This window comes from Macaca fascicularis, chromosome 18, assembly GCF_037993035.2.
Source record: "Macaca fascicularis isolate 582-1 chromosome 18, T2T-MFA8v1.1".
Lineage (NCBI taxonomy): Eukaryota > Metazoa > Chordata > Mammalia > Primates > Cercopithecidae > Macaca > Macaca fascicularis.
The window spans coordinates 24778215-24796978 of record NC_088392.1 but is presented as its reverse complement, the minus strand read 5'-3'; the positions used below and the strand labels follow the sequence as shown (position 1 = coordinate 24796978).

The window sequence follows — 18764 nt, the reverse complement described above, 5'->3', positions numbered from 1 at the left end:
CAGAAACTCATTCACTCACTTTTCCAGCTGATGTGGATCTAAGCTTAGGTCCTATTTCTTCCAAAAAGACTTCCCCAAAGCACTTGCCCTCTGACCTTTCTGCCTAATTTCTGCCTGTCTTTTAATGTTTTTCTCATGTTCCAGCAGCTCCTGAAATCTTTCCTTATTACTCAAGCTTGTGGTTTCCGAAACACCAGTGATGACAGAAATCACCTGGGAAATGCAGACTCCCAGGCCCCTTCTCTTGCGATTCTGAATTAATAAATTTGGGGTTGGGGTCCCCCAGAAATCTGAAGGAAAGTTCTAGAAACACACTGAGGGAGGGATGGGTCACCTCCTCTGAATACTTAAGCAATTGTAACATACACCATGCATTTCTGTCCACGATTTTTATTGCTATGTATTATTATATAATTATTTTATTTATATCTCCCCTGGGGAATTACAAATAGCTTGAATGTGGAGAACACTTTATTTCAAACATTTCTACTCCACCTTATCCTCCTAGGAAAACAAGAATACCTTGTAAATTATTGATAAGAAATCATTAAATTTAATTTTGAGAACGGCTGCAGGGAGTCAACAGGGGACATGAGGGAAGCAGAAGGAGAAAGAAGAAAAGGAAGCATTTTCTGCCTTTTGAAGGTAAGATATTTATCACATGGTTCTCATAAGACTAAAGACATTTATTGATTTTTTTTCTGATGACCACATCAGAGATTACAATTTGCAGAAATTTCAGAAAACATGGAAAAGCACAACTTTTTAAAAAAAGAGTTACCAGTATAACCACCAAGAAATAACCGTTGTTCATATTTTGATGTCCCTCTAATAAATCTAGTTCTCCAACTTGCAAATTGCAATTTGCTTCGTGGGAAAAGTCCCATGCAGAGTTAGTGAATTTGACCTTTGCCCATGATGGGGGCAGTCAGAGAACGTTATCTCATTTGTGCATTTAGAGCTTACAGTGTTGGGACCCACAAGTCTGGTTCTAAAATCAAGCCCTGGAAAACAAACAAGAGCAGTGTTATTGTCTGAATGTTTCTGTCCCCCCAAAATTTAGATGATGAAACCCAATCACCAATGTGACGGTATTAGGATGGAGCTTTTTGGAGGTGATTAGGTCATAGTGGCAGAGCACCCGTGAATGGGATGAGGGCCCTTATAAAAGAGGTTCAGACAGATTCCTTATCTCTTCTACCACAAGAGGACACAGCTAGAAGGTGCCATCTGTGAACCAGAAAGACAGCCCTCAACAGACACTGAGTCTGCTGGCATCTTCAACTTGGACTTCGCAGTCTCCAGAACTGTGAGAAATCGATTTCTGTTGGTTTCTGTTTATAAATCACCCAGTTTATGGTATTTTGTTATAGCATCCTAAAAAGACTCAGACAAACAATAAATAAATTGTTGCTAAAACCAAAAGGATTAAGAGAATATTCAAAGCCAAAGCAGTTATTGAGTCCTGCCACTTGAGAAGACAACAATGGGCAACCAATTAAATAGCCAGCATGTAGGAATAGTTTGAAAAACTGCTCAGAATGAGGTAACAGGGGTGAAGGGTGGTATGAAAGGCAGGCACATTGGAAACAGGATTAGTTCATACATTAACTTGAGGATGGATTGAAGAGGATTTAAAACTTAAGGGGAAAATAACATCAGAATTCAAATTTCAAAAGTACCCACTATGAGAAAGCTGAAAAAGTGTCCATGGTCATAAAATATTTTTTTATATAAAGAGATGGAAGGGAAATTTTTAATCATAGAGATGTTGATGACAAATTGAACTGCTCAGCACTTACATATATTTGATATTGGACACACTCAACTACATTTTAAAGACAGTACCCATCCTTCCTCCTTCATTCTTAATATTACAGCTTCACAGATTCCCCTAGAGGAACATTATTTCATCAATAATATGCTTGCTTTTAATATGAAGCTTATAATGTCTTTATAATTAAAATATGCTGAGAAGTTGCCAAAGTCTCTGATTAGTATGTGTATGTATGTGTGTTTATTTTAAAAATACATTTAGTCATAGTTCAAATATTAGTTCTTTTTGAAGTTCTCTTTGAACTTGTGGGTCAGAGGGGAAAATCATGGATTCATCTACTAATCAGTGTGTCTCCCTGAATATCAGAGAATATTTTGAAATCTAAATCTGCACATGAATAAAGGTTTTAACTGTGAGAAAAAGCTGAAGGTATACAAAAAAAGAAAAACATAGCTAAATATTTTGTCTAGTATTTGTAGTGCTAAAACATTGTGGTCATTGTTTTTTTCATTCTTAAACATTTCAGAGTTCACTGAAATTTTTAAAAGTTTAAGGCAGTGTTTCTCAGATTATTTTAGGTTACTAGTCACAAAAGATTCTTCAGTAAAAAGGACTCTGAGTTCAAATAAAACTAAGGAAGCTCTCCCTCCTATCAGTCACTGAGTTATTCACTTGGAACTTTCCAAATCACATTAGTACATTAAAGTCTCTGTTAAGTCCTATAACAAAGACATGTGCTTGCTTCGTCTTATTCCTTGATTCCCTCAAAGAATTATCCTTTTGGATACATATTTTGACTATCACTCTGGGTGTTCTTTTTAGGAAACATCAGAGATGATATCCTAAATATGTAACAACAAATATAGCAGGGAATTGATCACTTAGAAGGGACACTGGCTGTAAGCAACCTGCATCACCATATGACTGCATCCTGGCTGCATATTAGAGCTGATCATTCCCATTAAGAATGCCGTGAAACTGTTAATTTAATTCATTAGGGGATACACTAGCCAAAAAGACTCTAAAATTAGATTTTTCCAATATTACATGTTAAATTTTGCCTCTACACTAAATAAAAACAATGGCAATATTGATTTAATTTTTTTTATATATTTATAGTACTTATGGAACTTCAAAGGCTATATAGATGGATCCTGGTTTAAAATGGTAGGTTAAAACTCTATTAGATAATCTCTCACCTTCGATATGCAAGGATATGATTATTCATACAAGTAAAGAGACATAATAAAATAAGCTTCAATGACTAGTTACCATGGAAGAAAGCAGGAGATTCTGGAGAGTGAAACAGAGGCTGGGCATAGTTCAGCTCCAAACTCTGTCCTCACCTTTTAGAGACTACGTTAGTGAGTCCACAGATCCTTAGTAGGGTCTCTAACATCCACCATTCTGGAGAGAAACACACAGAATAGTTACCTGCAATTTTCATTCTTCTGACCTGGTTGTGGAACAAGCCTGTAGGAGGAAATGGAAAAAAGTGTCATAGGTCTGATTCTCAGATGAAGTGAAGGCTTCAGGGTTACATAAGGAATTGCAAGAGCAAGCTGCCCCCTAACAGTAATGGTGCATGCCCCCTAGATATGTAGATAAAATCCTGATAAAGAATAATATCTCCACTTGGTTGAAGAATACAAAATTTCAGTTAGGAGGAATAATTTCAAGAGCACTATTGTACAACATGGTGATTATAGTTAAAAACAATGTACTAAGTACTTGAAAATTGCTGAGAATAGACTTTAAATGTTCTCACCACAAATAAATATGTGAGGTAATGCATATGTTAATTAACTTGATTTAGTCATTCAACAGCATATGTGTATATATTTCAAAGCATTGCATTGTACATCATAAATATATACAATTTTTACATGTCAATTTAAAAAAATAATATTTTTAAGTTAAGTTCAAGAGCCATTTACATCTTTTTTTCCATGAATTGTTTCTTCATTTCTTTAGCTCATCTTTCTAGGGTTATTGGTTCTTTTGTTCTCTAGTTTGAGAAACTATTCATATATTGGAGACAATACCATTTGCAATGTCGGTTGTCAATAGACAAGTTAAGAAAATGAATAATATCTCTGACAGAGCACAGTTCAGTTATTCTAACAAGGACATCTTTTGCATCAGCTAAAGACTCTAACTTTGCTATCTGTATTCGTCCATTTTCATACTTCTGTGAAAAAATATCTGAGACCAGGCAATTTATAAAGAAAAAGAGGCTGAATGGTCTCACAGTTCCACATGGCTTGGGAGGCCTCACAATCATGGTGGAAGGTGAAGGAAGAGCAAAGGCACATTTTACATGGCTGCAGGCAAGAGGACATGTGCAGGGGAACTGCCCTTTATAAAACCATCAGATCTTATGACACTTATTCACTATCATGAGAACAGCATGGGAAAAACCCACCCCCATGATTCAATTACCTCCTGCCGGGTCCATCCCACAGCATGTGGGAATTATGGAAGCTACAATTCAAGATGAGATTTGGGTGGGGACACCACCAAACCATATCACTATCCCTCAGACTGCTAAGAAGTCAATAGAACAGAGTATTGATTAGGAATTGCCTTCAACTATAGGCAACAGAGGCCTGATTACAGTGGCTTAAAAATCAAAAGCTTTATATTTTACATGGAAGAATTCCAAAGGCAGGTAATCCAGAGTTAGGATAGTAAAACCATAAATTTATAATGCACTCAAGTTTCTTCTTTCTTTTCTGTCATCAGTAGCATGTGACATTCATTTTCAAAGTTGCAGTATGGTTGCTGAAGATCCAGCCATCACATGTACACTCCAGGAAGGAAGAAGATAAAGGGCAAGAAAAAAAAATTTCTCATATCTAAGTTGTATCTTTTAATAAAATTTTCCAGAAGCCTTATTTAATTACTTGCAAATGTATCTCAGTGACGACTAGTAGCTAAAAATCAAGCTGGGAAATATAATTGTATCTATCAGAGCACATTGTTCCATGGGAAAAAAAAAAAAAATCAATGGCCCTTTATTAAGGAAAAGGAGGATAGATAGAAGTAGACAACTAGTAATGTTTACTACAAATTGTAAGTAGCCAGCAATCAAACTGTATCTGTGAGGGAAAAACAAACTGGTCTCAGATTCAGTGGAAATAAAATCCAAATTCTCCAAACAGTACATCAGACTCAATACAATTTCTGAAACTAGGTAAAAATACCATAGCCAAACAAGAACAAAAACAAACAAACAAACAAACAAAAAAACATGGAAAAGAAAAAAAGGAGAACAGAAAGATAAACCAGAAGAAAGAAATTATCGGGTAATATTCAGGAAAAAGCCTCAATCTAGAACAAAAATTTGGATTTATTTGTTTCTGTTTCCTTCCAATGTTGTAATGATGGCTTTTTAAATTTAAATTTGGTTTCATGCTTATGTAAAATACTTACAAAGTATTTTGACTTGGAAAGTCAAAACCACACACACACACAAAGGTATATTCAGATAAGTCAAACTTCTATCCCTCTTTCACTTTTTAGATAATTTATGGCAGAATGACTTATATTCCTTTGGGTATATATCCAGTAATAGGATTGCTGGGTTGAATGGTAGTTCTGTATTAAGTTCCTTAGGAAATCTCCAAATTGCTTTCTACAGTGACAGAACTAATTTCCATGCCCGCTAGCAGTATATAAGCATTCTCTTTTTTCCCCAACCTTGGCAACATCGGTTTTTTTTTTTTGTTTTTTGAGTTTTTTTACTTTTTAGTAATAATCACCTAGTGTAATTTTATTTTGCATTTCTCTTATGAAGAGGAGGGTCAAGAACTTTTTCATAAGTTCAAGAGCCATTTACATCTTTTTTTCCATGAATTGTTTCTTCATTTCTTTAGCTCATCTTTCTAGGGTTATTGGTTCTTTTGTTCTCTAGTTTGAGAAACTATTCATATATTGGAGACAATACCATTTGCAATGTCGGTTGTCAATAGACATAAGTTTTCCCCAAGCCCACAAAGAGGCTGATGGTGGCTTTGACCAGGATCCAAGCAATGGAGGTGGGAGCAGGGGTGAAATTCTGGAAAACCTTTGAAAACAGAGCCAAGACAATGCCCTGACAGGTTAAAGGTGGGCTGTGTGTGACAGACAGAAGAGTCAAAAAAGACTTAAACGTTTTGATTTAAGCATCGGGAAGCCTAGAGATGAAATGACAAACGCTGTGGGCGCAGCAGATTTTACAGGGAAGATTACAAGTTTAATCTTAGGCCTGCAAAGTTTGACATATTCATCAGACCTCCATGTGGGGGTGTCAAGTAGGTTCAGCTGGAGATTAAAATTTGGAAAATTTCTCAACACAGAGATGGTATTTAAAATCTTGAGACTGGCTAAAATAACCCACTAAGTGAGGTAGAATAAAAAAGAGAAAGGGTCCAAGTACTGAGCTCCAGGGCCTTCCCACAGTAAGAGGCCAGGGAGAAGTGGAGGTGGCATCAAAGAAGATTATGCGCTTGTGGGGTAGGGAGAGAACCAATAGAAGGTAGAACAAATAAGAAAGTGTGTCCTCATCTGTGTCTCAAAGACATACTCCTACACTATCTCACATATACTTTATAGCTTCTCCTTGCACATTTAGATTTTTAACCTATCATGCACTCATCTTTATAAATAGTCTTAGGTAGGGATTCTGGCTTATATTTTTTTCTTCTGCATATGGCAAGCCAGTGTTGCCAACACTACTAGATAATCTCTTCTTTGCCCCAGTGATTTACAGCACTAATCATACTATACAATCATTTCCTGTATATTCATGAACATGTTTTTGAGCTCTCCAGTCTATGCCATTGGTATATTTGTCTGTTCTTGTGACAGTGCAATGCTGTTTTGATAAACATGGCTTTGTAGTTTATCTTAACATCAGGTAGAGAAAGTTTCCCCTCTTTGTTCTTTTTCAAAGTTGATTTAGGTATTTCTGGATCTTTATTCTTCCAAAGGTTTATGAGGAAGTTTATTAAATACTCCGCAAAAATTCAGTTTGAAAAGAATTGACATCTTTTTACATTTTTGTTTCAACCAAGAGCATGGAATACTGTTATATTTCATAGGATTATGGTCTATGTATTTCATTAGTCTTAAGTTTTGGTATACAAATAATTTTTTATTAATTCTTGCATATCTTATCCATTTTTTCTATTGCAAATTATATTTTACTTTTTATTACTTTTTTTGCTTGAATATGTAAGTTGACCTTGTACAGGGCAACACTGCTCTTTTTTAAAATTGTGGTAAAAAACACATAATATAGCATTTACTATCTCAACTATTTTTAAGTATCCAATTTAATAGTATTACTATATTCAAATTGTTGTGCACCACATCTCTAGAACTTTTTCATCTTGCAATACTGAAACTATATATCCACTGAACAACTCCCCATTTTCCCCTCACCTAGCTACAATTCCCCTTTCTGTTTCTACCTGTTGACTACTTTAGATACCTTATATAAGTAAAATCATGTAGTATTTGTCTCTTTGTGGCTGACTTATTTCACATAGCATAATGTCCTCAAAGATATGAATACTAATGTCCAGCAAGTTCATCCGTACTGTGTCATGTTAAGGATAAGGCATGAAAGAAACCTGACCCATTGACTGGGTCTAACGACACCTGGACAGCACACTAAGTTATATCTGATGGAACTGAAGATGACTAGAAAAATGGAAGAAGCATCTTCTAAAGCAAAGCAGTCTAACGGAACTTTCTGCAGTGATGAAAATGATCTGTAGTAGGTACTGTCCAATATGGTAGCCACTAGCCACCAGTGACTATCAATCACTTAGCACGTGGTTGGTGCAACTGTGAAACTGATTCTTAATATCAGTTAAGTTTTATTAATTTGTATTTAAAATTAAATAGCCACCCATGTCTGGTGACTAGCATATTGGACAGCGCTCTTCAAGAAGAAGCTCTGTATACTGATGAGCTTCTGTGAGGGCCTGTCTCTGGAAAGGTGGCTAAACACAGGATCACTGCAGGGATCCCCCAGTGAGGCTGCCACAGTCCAAAGAAAAGGTGTGAGTTTACACTTAGTTGATTCTAGAGGAAACAACCCAGCATAGCAAAATTTATTTGGGGGCTGGAATAAAAGGCCTGATTTGTCTACCTGTATAGATCAACCCCCTAAGTAATAGGAGATGAACTGCACTTAGATCAAAACCACCTTCTTTCTGGAGCCTGTATAACTCTCCCAGGTAGAGCTGGTTTCTCTCTTCTCTGTGTAGCGGTGCAGACCTCTACAGCTACACTTATTGCATAGCACCAAAGTAAACAATTTCTTTGGCTGCCTTCCTTTAAGTTCCTTGAGGGCAACGTCTGTTTTTGTATCCCCAGAGATGTAAACAATATAGTGATTTATCACTGTATATGACAGAAAAAGCAGATGAAAATGTAAAGAAGGAGATATAGATGAAAAGAGGAAGGTAGGATGAAAGGAAGAGAGGGATAGATATCTCGGTAGGACTGCATAAAAATACTCTGGTATTAAAGACAGAACCTCCAGGTTCTTAGCTGTGTTCATTCCTCTATGCCACATTAGAATCTTCTATTAAAAATTCTAAAAGGACTCTTAGGACATGACCGCAATGTCACTGTTTCGAGTTATGGAACATCATTTGACCACAAGATTTTCCTTTTTTTCAAGCTCAGAAATTTATCTCTAACAGCACACATAGCTGGAATATCAGGAAGTTGTGTCTTAAAACATTAGTGTAGCTAAAGAACAAAGAAATAAAGGAGATCTCTCTGAAGTGATCAGCCAGCGAACAACTGACCCATCATTGAGATAAGAAAGCTGGATACTCAAGTGAAAATTAAAGGGTCTAAAGTCTGGAGGACTCCGTGAAGCTGATGAACACGTCTAATGGTGGTAAAAGACTGAGATGAGAAGACAAAGAGACATACAGAGGTTTCAGAGATTGAACAGGGCTGAGTGTGGCCAGAAAAAGTGTGCTACTGAAACAAAAATAGGGCAAACATCTTTTGGAGTTGTCAGAGGAAAAATGAGTACAGAACGTGATTAGAGGAATTATCTGAAATACACCAAAGATGCCTATTATGATGGTTAGTAGAAATTAAAAGCACAAGTCGGAAAGCAAATTCTGTGGTGTGGGGGATAGAGTGATGATGACTCACCAGATAACAATAAGGCATAGTGTAGAAGATAATCTGGAAGGATGCAGTACTTCTCCAAACAGATGGAGATTTTCTGCAAGGGTAGAATAATAATGAGAGTGGCAATGAAGGTCAAAGAACATGTGGCAGTCCTCTCTTTTTCTTTCCTAAGTCACTTGGACTCCAGGGAGTGAACAACCTCTGCTCTTTTGAGCACCAGGAGAATCTGTGGCCCCAGAGAAAGCCAAACTTCAGTTAATGCAAGGACTGTAGTGAGTATTCTTGGAAGACACCCAGGTAGAAGAGAAGGAAATGGAAGAAAGCCCAGTCGAGGTTGGAAATAAGAATGGTGAAGATGGATTCAAGCAACAAAGGGCAAAGAGTTTTGTAAAGTGGAGCTCCTCTCATGGAGCAGGAGGAAATGCATCTGGACAGATAGTCTGACGACAGTGCCTGGGCAGCCTGGAACTCTGGGTTGAATTCTGTAGCCCGCAATGAGCACTCTTCCAGCACCCTCCAAGTAGGTGATTAATGTGGCAAAAGCTAATGTTTTTTAAAAAAACAAAACAAAACAAAACAAAACAATGGAGTGCTGGGCAGGATGAATGAAACAAGAAAAAAATTTGAATCGATGATTTGTCCCTCCTGGGGCCTGTGAAAACCCCATTTGACCTCGTACACCAGATTTACAAAAGAAGAGCCTATGGAGTTGTTATCTTTAACATCTTCCATTCACTAGGTGTGGCTTGAGAAGGCAGGTTCGGCTCCTCTGAGCGGAATCAATTGTTTCTGATCATCTGAGTGGCTGACGGCAGAGCAGTGGATCATCCAGTGAAGTGATCCGTCAACCCAGACAGCTTAACATCTTAATTATCATGCATGGCCTGATGGGTCACTGCAATCATTGTCCAGCACGCAACCTTCTAACAGTCAAGTCAACGCAGCACATAACCATGGCATCTACCTTAAAAGCCTGGAGTGGAGAAAAGGAGTCCTGGCACAGGACAGTGTCGAGGTGAAACCTTTTATCTTCATCCTGTCACATTATTTGTCATTTCCATATGGGCCACTGACAGCTGTCAGTCAAGCAAAGCTTACCCTGCCGCTGGCAATCTCAAGGCATACAAAAAAGAGACTAACGAAAGCCTGTCTTAATTAGGTGATAATTAAACATTCCAGCCAGAAACCTCCAATCAATCTGACAGAACCCACCCGTTCAAAACATGGTTTTGCAGCAATATTCCAACAGACTGATAAGGTTTTGCCTCTCTGGGAATTAAAAAAAAAAAAGTTCAAGTCCCCATCAAGTATTTTGCAGATTTGACGTGAGGATTAAGCAGGAATAAATATACCTAAAGGGAATCAAGAAACGGGGGGCGTCCCTAGGGAAATGCATTCCTCTCCTCCTGCAAAGAAAGTCAGGGTACAACGAGCACCCAGAGGCGCAGTCTCAAAGGTGCAAAATAAGCGAGAAAGGCCCTGCGTTCTGACAGTGCTGCGCATGCTCACACCGTGCGCATGCTCAGAATGATTTACAATAGATGCGTTGCTCCCACGCTGCCTTGCTAATGGCGTGCATGGGTACAAGGCGCACTGCGTGTGTACCTGTGAGGCTCAGCTCCTTCTACTTTAATGACAGAGCTATCATTCTCATCTCCACATAGTATCTCCTGAGTAACTGTCCAGATCTCAGGCGGCTCAACTCCCACTAAGCCCCCAAGAGATAGCTTTTCTGTTTTTTAAAATGCAAGTCCCTATAAAGGGATAGATGGTGCTTCTTTTAAAGAGCTTTTAAATATTATTAAACTCAAATTTTCCTATCTAGTAGATTCATGGCATGCAGAGTTAAATATAGAAAGAGCGTTTGCACAAAGCCTGTATTTGATTAGTTCCCTTCTTAACTGATATAATTAAATATTGAATTGACCCAGAGTGCTGGATATTACTTTCTGGTGGGACCTGTGCCACCAAATACCTAAAAGCCTTTTGTTGTTTCCTTTCTGCAATGGATCAAATTAAGCTGCAGTTCTCCAGGCCTCATTTGACCTAAAACTGTTTTCATGCTGAAATACTTTTCCAGGTATCTTGCCAGTTGCTGTTTATCTAAGACTCAATAAGACATCACTTGGTATTCCAGGAGCAGCCTGTATGGGGCTGAACAGTGATAGTGGGGCACTGCTGGAAAAATATTCCTAAGTTCCATTTCTATTTTATAGCTATCACCAATACACAGGCACACGCACACCCGCCCCCCTCCCCCACCACCCCCAAAAGGGAGGCATTACTTGTAGTACTGATATTATTCCTTAGAAACCTTACAACAAGGAACTTAGACATTTTATCTTTACAGCTAAACTCTGACATTAAGAGGCAAATTAAAAAGAGGAAAACTAAAGACTCTGATGAGCTGGGAGTCAAGGACATCAAGATAGGAGATCCATTAGACTAGAAGTTGCGCACACCATTCCTATCAGGCAGTTTCTGTAGAACCATTCACAAAGATGTAACAGTTTTCACCAACATTATGAAGAGTTGCATAATTCCACTTCTTCCTCTTCAAGTTCAGTTTTTCAGGGTCTCCTCCTTTGTTTCTTCTGAGATAAGAACCCAACGTCCCATTCTTTGATTTGCCATTCTCAAACAAAAGCAACCACATTTTCAGTCAATTTTAAAAGCATTTTGATGTCACTGTTATGACTCAGTGTGTTTTCCTCTCTTCATATGATTGAAATCCCTTTGTAAAAGCTGAGAAAAGTTGTTCTGAATTTTTTAAGAGGTTCAGCATGTTCAACCAGAAAACTTGTTCATGCAGAACAGGAGGGCACACCTCGAAGCTTCTGTTTTCTAAGAGTTTATTGCTGGCTGAAGTAAAGGTTCTGATCGCCAGGATCAAGTCGTTCACCAGGGACACTGAGTGGTTTCTATTACTGAATCTAGCACTTTGCTTCCCAAATAAAGTGTTTCTACCCTAAAGACCATTTTTAAGGGGCTGCTTCACTGTCTCTTCCTCCCACCCTAATTAATTTTTGGTTTTTAAGTCCTTAGTGTTTCTGCATTTGAATACTTCACTAAAAAACAATTGATCTGCTTGTGTGAAGAAGTTCGGGTCTAAGTATAGTCAGATTAACTATTTGCCAAAGAGTCTTTCAAATGATCTCTGTCCCTGGTCCCAAGTAGTTACTTATCTACAGGGGAGGCGGCATACCTAATTGTAATCCTAATAAATAAATACATGGCTTTGAAATTTGCTGTTTGTACTCGTCATTTGCCTGTTGGTTGTCAGATCCATTCACACTTTCTTCCCTCATTCTGCTCTGTGGAGAACTTATCTCTACAAGTTAAATTCCCAGATGCTCTTGCTCACTGGCTTCCATTAAGGTTAAATCAATGGGCAGCACTGGTGGAAACTGGAGGTTGGGAGGGGAGAGATGCCCACCTCCTCATCCCTCAGGTAGTACCTCCAACAGCTCCATTGTAGTTCTAGCCCATGTCATGGTCCCAGCTCCCACCAGACTTTCTTCATAGTTCTAGCTCCCACCTGTTAGTCAGTCTGGACTCCAATCTTTTCCCTTTATGACCCTATGAGTAGCAGCACCTCACCTATATTCAGCCCCTCCAGCAACTCTATAGTGAATTCCCTTTATTAAATTCCTTCAGTTGAAATATCTGGCTTGTGCTGTCTTTGGAATGTTAGTAATAGAGTTTTATTAATTCCACAATTTAAACATGTTTTAATAGTTACAATTTACAAAACAGGTATAGAGTAAAAATTAGAAGTCAATACCACATAAACACATACAGAGAAACATTTCCCTGTGCAGCAGGTAGCAGTAAATTATGCCGTGAGGAAACACAAGCAATGTGGATAAGCTGGCCATCTTTGTTTATAAACGAGGAACACTGGCTGGGAATGCCCAGCTACACATGCCATCAGCAGTGGCACCAGTGGGAGAGCCCAGATCTTCTCCAGCTCTGGCCAATGGGTACTTTGATTATAAAAAATATGTCCACATGGAGAGCACAATGGAGAATTCAGATAAGTTTCCTGATAACATAGTCATTAGAGCCTTTGTTCTGGTCATTTCATTGATGGCCAAAGGTTAGTAACACACTATAATTTTATAGGCTAGAGTTTTCTAAATTCAGCCACAAAGTGCAACTACAATGATATATAATCTCTGGATTATGCATCCGGGGAGCTTATTTTCCTGGGAGTAGGGATATTTCATTCTTCCTCTCTGCTAAAATTAATACCATATCTGAAACACGAGGAGGGAATTAAAAACCACTTGCCTTAATTTTTAAATTTTTAATTATGACTTTAAAAACACATAAAATTTATTATCTTAACCATTTTAAGTGTACAGTTCAGTAATGTTAAGTATGTTCACATTTTTGTGCAAGCAAGTTCCAGAACTCTTTATCCTGAAAAGCTGAAACTCTGTACCTATGAAACAATTCACCATTCCCTGCCTCCTGCTAGCCTCTGGTAACCACCATTCTAATTTCTCTTTATGAATTTGTCTATTTTAGGTACTTCATGTAAGTAGAGTCATACCATATTTTTTGTGTGTGTGTGACTGGTTTATTTCACTTAGCATAATGTCCTCAAGGTTCATCTATGTTGTAACATTTGTCAGAATTTCCTTCCTTTCTCAAAGCGAAATAGTATTCCATTGTATGTATACACAACATTTTGATTATCCATTGATAATGTTTAGATGTGTGTCCCTTTCAAATCTCATGGTAAAATGTAATTGCCAGTGTTGAAGGTGGGGCCCGGCGTAAGCTGTTTGGGTCATGAGGGCAAATCCCTCATGAATGGCTTGGTGCTGTTCTCGTGATAATGAATGAGTTCTCGCTCTTAGTTCACATGAAATCTGATTGTTTAATAGAGTGTGGCACCTCCCTTTATTGCTCCTGCTCTTGCCATGTGACATGACTACTCCCCAACTGGCCTGCCATGATTGTAAGCTTCCTGAGGCCCTCAACAGAAGCCAAGCAGATGTTGGTGCCATACTCGTACAGCCTGCAGAACCATGAGTCAATTAAACCTCTTTTCTTTTTTTTTTTTTTTTCTTTTTGAGACGGAGTCTCGCTCTGTCGCCCGGGCTGGAGTGCAGTGGCCGGATCTCAGCTCACTGCAAGCTCCGCCTCCCGGGTTTACGCCATTCTCCTGCCTCAGCCTCCCAAGTAGCTGGGACTCCAGGTGCCCGCCACCTCGCCTGGCTAGTTTTTTGTATTTTTTAGTAGAGACGGGGTTTCACCGTGTTAGCCATAAACCTCTTTTCTTTATAGAGTACCCAGTCTCAGGTATTTCTTCACAGCAACACAGGAACAGGTTAACACATCCTCTATGCATCAATGGATATAAATGGGTTCCTTATGCCTCTTGGCTATTATTAATAGTGTTGCAACAAACACAGGCATTCAAATATCTCTTTGAAACCCTGATTTTAATTCTTTAGGTATGTATCCAGAAGTTGAGTTTTTAGAACATATGGTAATTCTATTTTTGATTTTTCGAGGAATTTCCATGCTGTTTTCCATAGTGGCTGCACCATTTTACATTCCCACCAATAGAGCACAAGGGATCCAGTTTCTTCATATCCTCACCAACACTGTTTTCTCTGTTTTGTTTTTGCTTTCTGATGGTATCCATCCTAAAGGGTATGAGGTGTTATCTCATTACAGTTTTAAATTTTTGTTTCTCTAATAAGTAGTGATGGTGAACATCTTCTGGTATGGTTCTTGGCCATTTGTATATTTTCTTTGGAGAAATATGTCTGTTCAAGTCCTTCACCTATGGTTTAATTTTCTTGTTTGTTTTTTTGTTGTTGCTCAGTTGTAGGAGTACTTTATATATTATGGATATTAACCCCTTATCAGATATATGGTTTGTAAATATTTTCTCCCATTCCATGAGTTGCCTCTGTTGATAGTGGAGCAGTTTTTACGTGAGCTGTTTTTGTTGTTGTTGTTGCTGTTGTTTTTGTGGATTTTTTTTTTTTTTTTTGACCCAAGTAGCTGGGATTACAAGTGTGTGCCAACATGCCCAGCTAATTTTTGTATGTTTAGTAAAGATGGTGTTTCACCATGTTGCCCAGGCTGGTCTCAGACTCCTGAGCTCAAGTGATCCTCCTGCCTTAGCATCCCAAAGTGCTGGGATTACAGGCACGAGCCACCATGCCCAGCCAGTGATGCAGTTTTTATGTTTTTATGTGATCTTATTATCTGTTTTTTCTTTGAGGCCTGTGATTTTGGTGCCGTCTCTTAGAAATCATCATCAAATTCAATGTTATGAAGCTGTTTCCTACATTTTTGTTCTGAATTTTGTAGTTTTAGCTTTCATATTTAGGTCTTTGATCCATTTTCCTTTCTTTCCTTCCTTCCTACCTTACTCCCTCCCTCCCCACTTCCTTCCCTCCTTCCCTTCCCTTCCCTTCCTTCCTTATTTATTTATTTTTTTGGTGACAGGGTCTTGCTCTGTCACCCAGGCTGGAATGCAGTGGTATGACCATAGTTCACCCTAGCCTCAAACTCCTGAGCTCAAGTGATTCTTTTGCCTCAGCCTCCTGAGTAGCTGAGATTACAGGTGTGAACCACTGTGCCCAGCCTGTTTGGCATTTATTTTGTATACGATGTAAGGCATGGGTCTAATTTTAATATTTTACATGTAGATAGCTAGTGTTCACAGCCCCATTTGTTGAAAAGACAGTCCTTCCCGAATAAATGGCCTTGACATCTGGTCAAATATCTATTGGACATAAAAGTTAGCATTTACTTCTGGGCTCTGTATTTTATATTTTATTCCATTTATCTATATATCTGTCTTTATGCCAGTACCACACTGTTTCGATCACTGCATCTTTGTAATAAGTTTTGAAATCAGGAAATGTGAGACATGAAACTTTGTTTTTATTTGTTAAAATTGTTTTGGCTATGCAGTGTCCCTTGAGATTCCATATGAATTTTAGAATTATTTTTCTATGTCTGCAAAAATACCATTGGGCTTTGCCTTAATTTATCACTTACTATTAAAATTATTAAACACTGTTCAAAATCCAGCTTTAATTCACCACCTTCAGAAGCTTTTCATGACCTTCCAACCTTCTGAAACTGTGACAATATTGTATTAATATATTTTGCCTTAGCTGTTGCATAGGCAAATCAGTGATTTAACACAAAAGTTTATCTCTGGCTCACATCACAGTCTAAGGCAGTGTCTTAGTCCATTTTCTATTGCTATAGCAGAATAGCTGACACTGAATAATTTTCACGGCTTTGGAGGCTGGGAAGTACAAGACTGGGGGTTGCATCTGTTCAGCTTCTGGTGAGGGCCTTCTGCTGCATCATAACATGGCAGAAAGCATCACAGGACATGAAAGGTGTTTGAGAGCCAAGCTGGATTTTATAACAGACCCACTCTAGTGATAACTAACCCACTCCCATGATAACTCATTAATCAGTTAATTCAGGAATGGGTTAATTCATTAATAAGGGCTCTGCCCAACCATCTCTTAGATGCCCCACCTCTTAACAGTGTTACATGGGGAATTCAGTTTCAACACACATTTCAGAGGAGACAAATATTCAAACCATAGCAGGTAAGTTGAGGGCCTTTACAGGGCACCACTCCTCCAAGTGTTGACTCAGACATTCAAGATACTTCTATCTCATTAGGTATGCAGTTAAGAACACATGATCTCCAAGTTTGCCTTAGCAGAGGAAGAGCAAGATAGAGACGCACTGGTTATTAAAGCCTCCACCTGGATGATACACACAAAACTCTACTCACATTTTATTGACTAACACTAGTCACTTGGCCCCTTAACTGCAAGGGAAGCTGAGGAATGTGTAGGAGTGTTTCATTTGGTGAATACTGTTGCTGACACAAGCACAGACTGTGGTACCTTTAATTGGATACTTTCTATACTTTTGAAAGACATCTCTTGTATTATTGGCTTGTCTTCCTATTTAATCTTGTGTCTGTCATGGCTCCCAGTTCTACTGTAAGTACTTTGAGAATAGAAACAATATGTCATGCATCTTTGTGTCTCCCTTCTTATGCAGCAAAATGGCTCTTGTATAATTGGTTCATTCAACATTCAGTCAATAAATACTTATTGAGTTCCCATATTGCACACTGTTTTAGGAACTGGGAGTACCTTGGTGTGAAAATACACTGAATTCTCCATACCTAATTTACAGAATCAATCAAATATTCACACAAATGAATGTAAAATTATAACTATGCTGAATGTTTGAAATTAAAAGCACATCATGTTTTAAAAAATGCTTTCATAACTAAATTTGAAAACAATGAGGCTGTGGAATAAGCTAAAAAGGAGAAACTCAAACTCTTATATGGATTGTGGAAAATCTTGCCCTATGGAGATTCCAATCAGAGAGAGCAATAGAATGGGGAGAAGGCAAATACAATGGTGTCAGGCAATTAGCAGGTACTTCTGAACTCCCTGGAGTTCAAATAGCATTCCCCAGTCTCCTATACTGTGCCTGGTGTGATAGGCAACATGTCAGAAGTAATAAAGAAAAATGACAGTGTAACTACAAACAGAAGAAACACATCTTTGGTACATTTCCATCCTGTCAGCAATTTTCTGTCATAACCTAATGGGATCATATGAATAATTTTGTTTTCTCTAATAGGAACCAAAAATATATCGCTCTCTCTCTATATATATATATAAAATCTCATCAGGTTGTTTTTATATCATACTATGAAAAAATGAATACTAACATGATGAAAAGAAGAGATAAGCAATAGAAATACAAGTAAAATGGAATATTTGTGGGCATGATTATTTTAGATATTCATATGGCATCTGTGATAAGAATGTTGTTGCTGCTCACTCCTCTGTCCTTGATAAACTATGAGTAGTTATCCGAGAATGGCAGGCATCTTTGTCTTCCTATGTTTTTATAGTGGGAAAGGAATGTGTCTCTTTGACTTACGTATGTTTATTTATTTATTTATTTTGTTCTGTCATGCGCTTTTGAGCTTTCAGTCTGCTCTCATGGCATAATCCAAATGACTTGGACAATTTGTTATTGTCAGCTTTGGAGATGAGAAGATGAAGACACCCTGTGGCCCTAAAAACATACCAATTCAAACTCAAAAGTTAACCATGTAAAATTATTTCAGCAAAGCCTCCTCCATTTTCTCCAGAATTGTTTGGACGATTTTATTTTGTTTTTTTTCTGAGTTATTAGACAAGTTGTTCAACTTCTTACTTATTCATAGGTTGGATTGAAATCCAAAACTGGATCAACCCAAATTCACATACTACAGTGAATGCACATAATACGCATTACTAAACAGTGGTTGAAATTAAGTCAGTTGAATTGAACTGAACTGAACTGAAAAATTAAAGACTTGTGTGGTTCAGCAAATTAGAACATTCTGTTAAAAATGGACAATCCAATCTCTTGCCCTACAGTGACATGCTCTGCCTCCACATAGAGTATAGGTGTATGAATAACCACGTGCTTAGCCAGTCGTGTATTCAAGCACTGAAAGCAGGTTATTTTTGTTGCATAATGTCATCGTGAATTTCCTGTCTTTGTAACTCAAAAAATATGGGCCTGTTACAAACCAAGAAAGAAGAAATGAATTATTCAACACTGGTGTTGGAAAAATTGGCTATTTGAAAAAAATAAAATCCTCAAGTTAGATTGTCACCTCAGACCATATAACAAAATAACTTTTGTCTGAAATTAAAAAGTGAAATGTAAACAGTAGAATTATAAAATCTTGAAAGAGCGTATGTGGACAGGAATTGGTGGAAGGTGGCAGGAGGGACACAAAGCAATCTCT

At 38.0% G+C, this 18764-nt stretch overlaps 1 protein-coding gene across 1 annotated transcript in view; it reads right to left on the bottom strand.

Annotated features, from left to right (window-relative positions):
* Positions 1–11947, bottom strand: part of LOC123569970 (uncharacterized) — a 182783-nt gene extending 170836 nt beyond the window's left edge. Inside the window, exons 1-3 of the mRNA XM_065533760.1 lie at positions 11448–11947; positions 8948–9020; positions 3124–3250 (exon numbers count right to left, since the gene is read on the bottom strand). Of these exons, the coding sequence (XP_065389832.1) occupies positions 3124–3250; positions 8948–9020; positions 11448–11582 (335 nt within the window). The 5' untranslated portion in view covers positions 11583–11947. The remainder of the gene's footprint in view (positions 1–3123; positions 3251–8947; positions 9021–11447) is intronic.
* Between the last annotated feature and the right edge of the window lie 6817 nt (positions 11948–18764).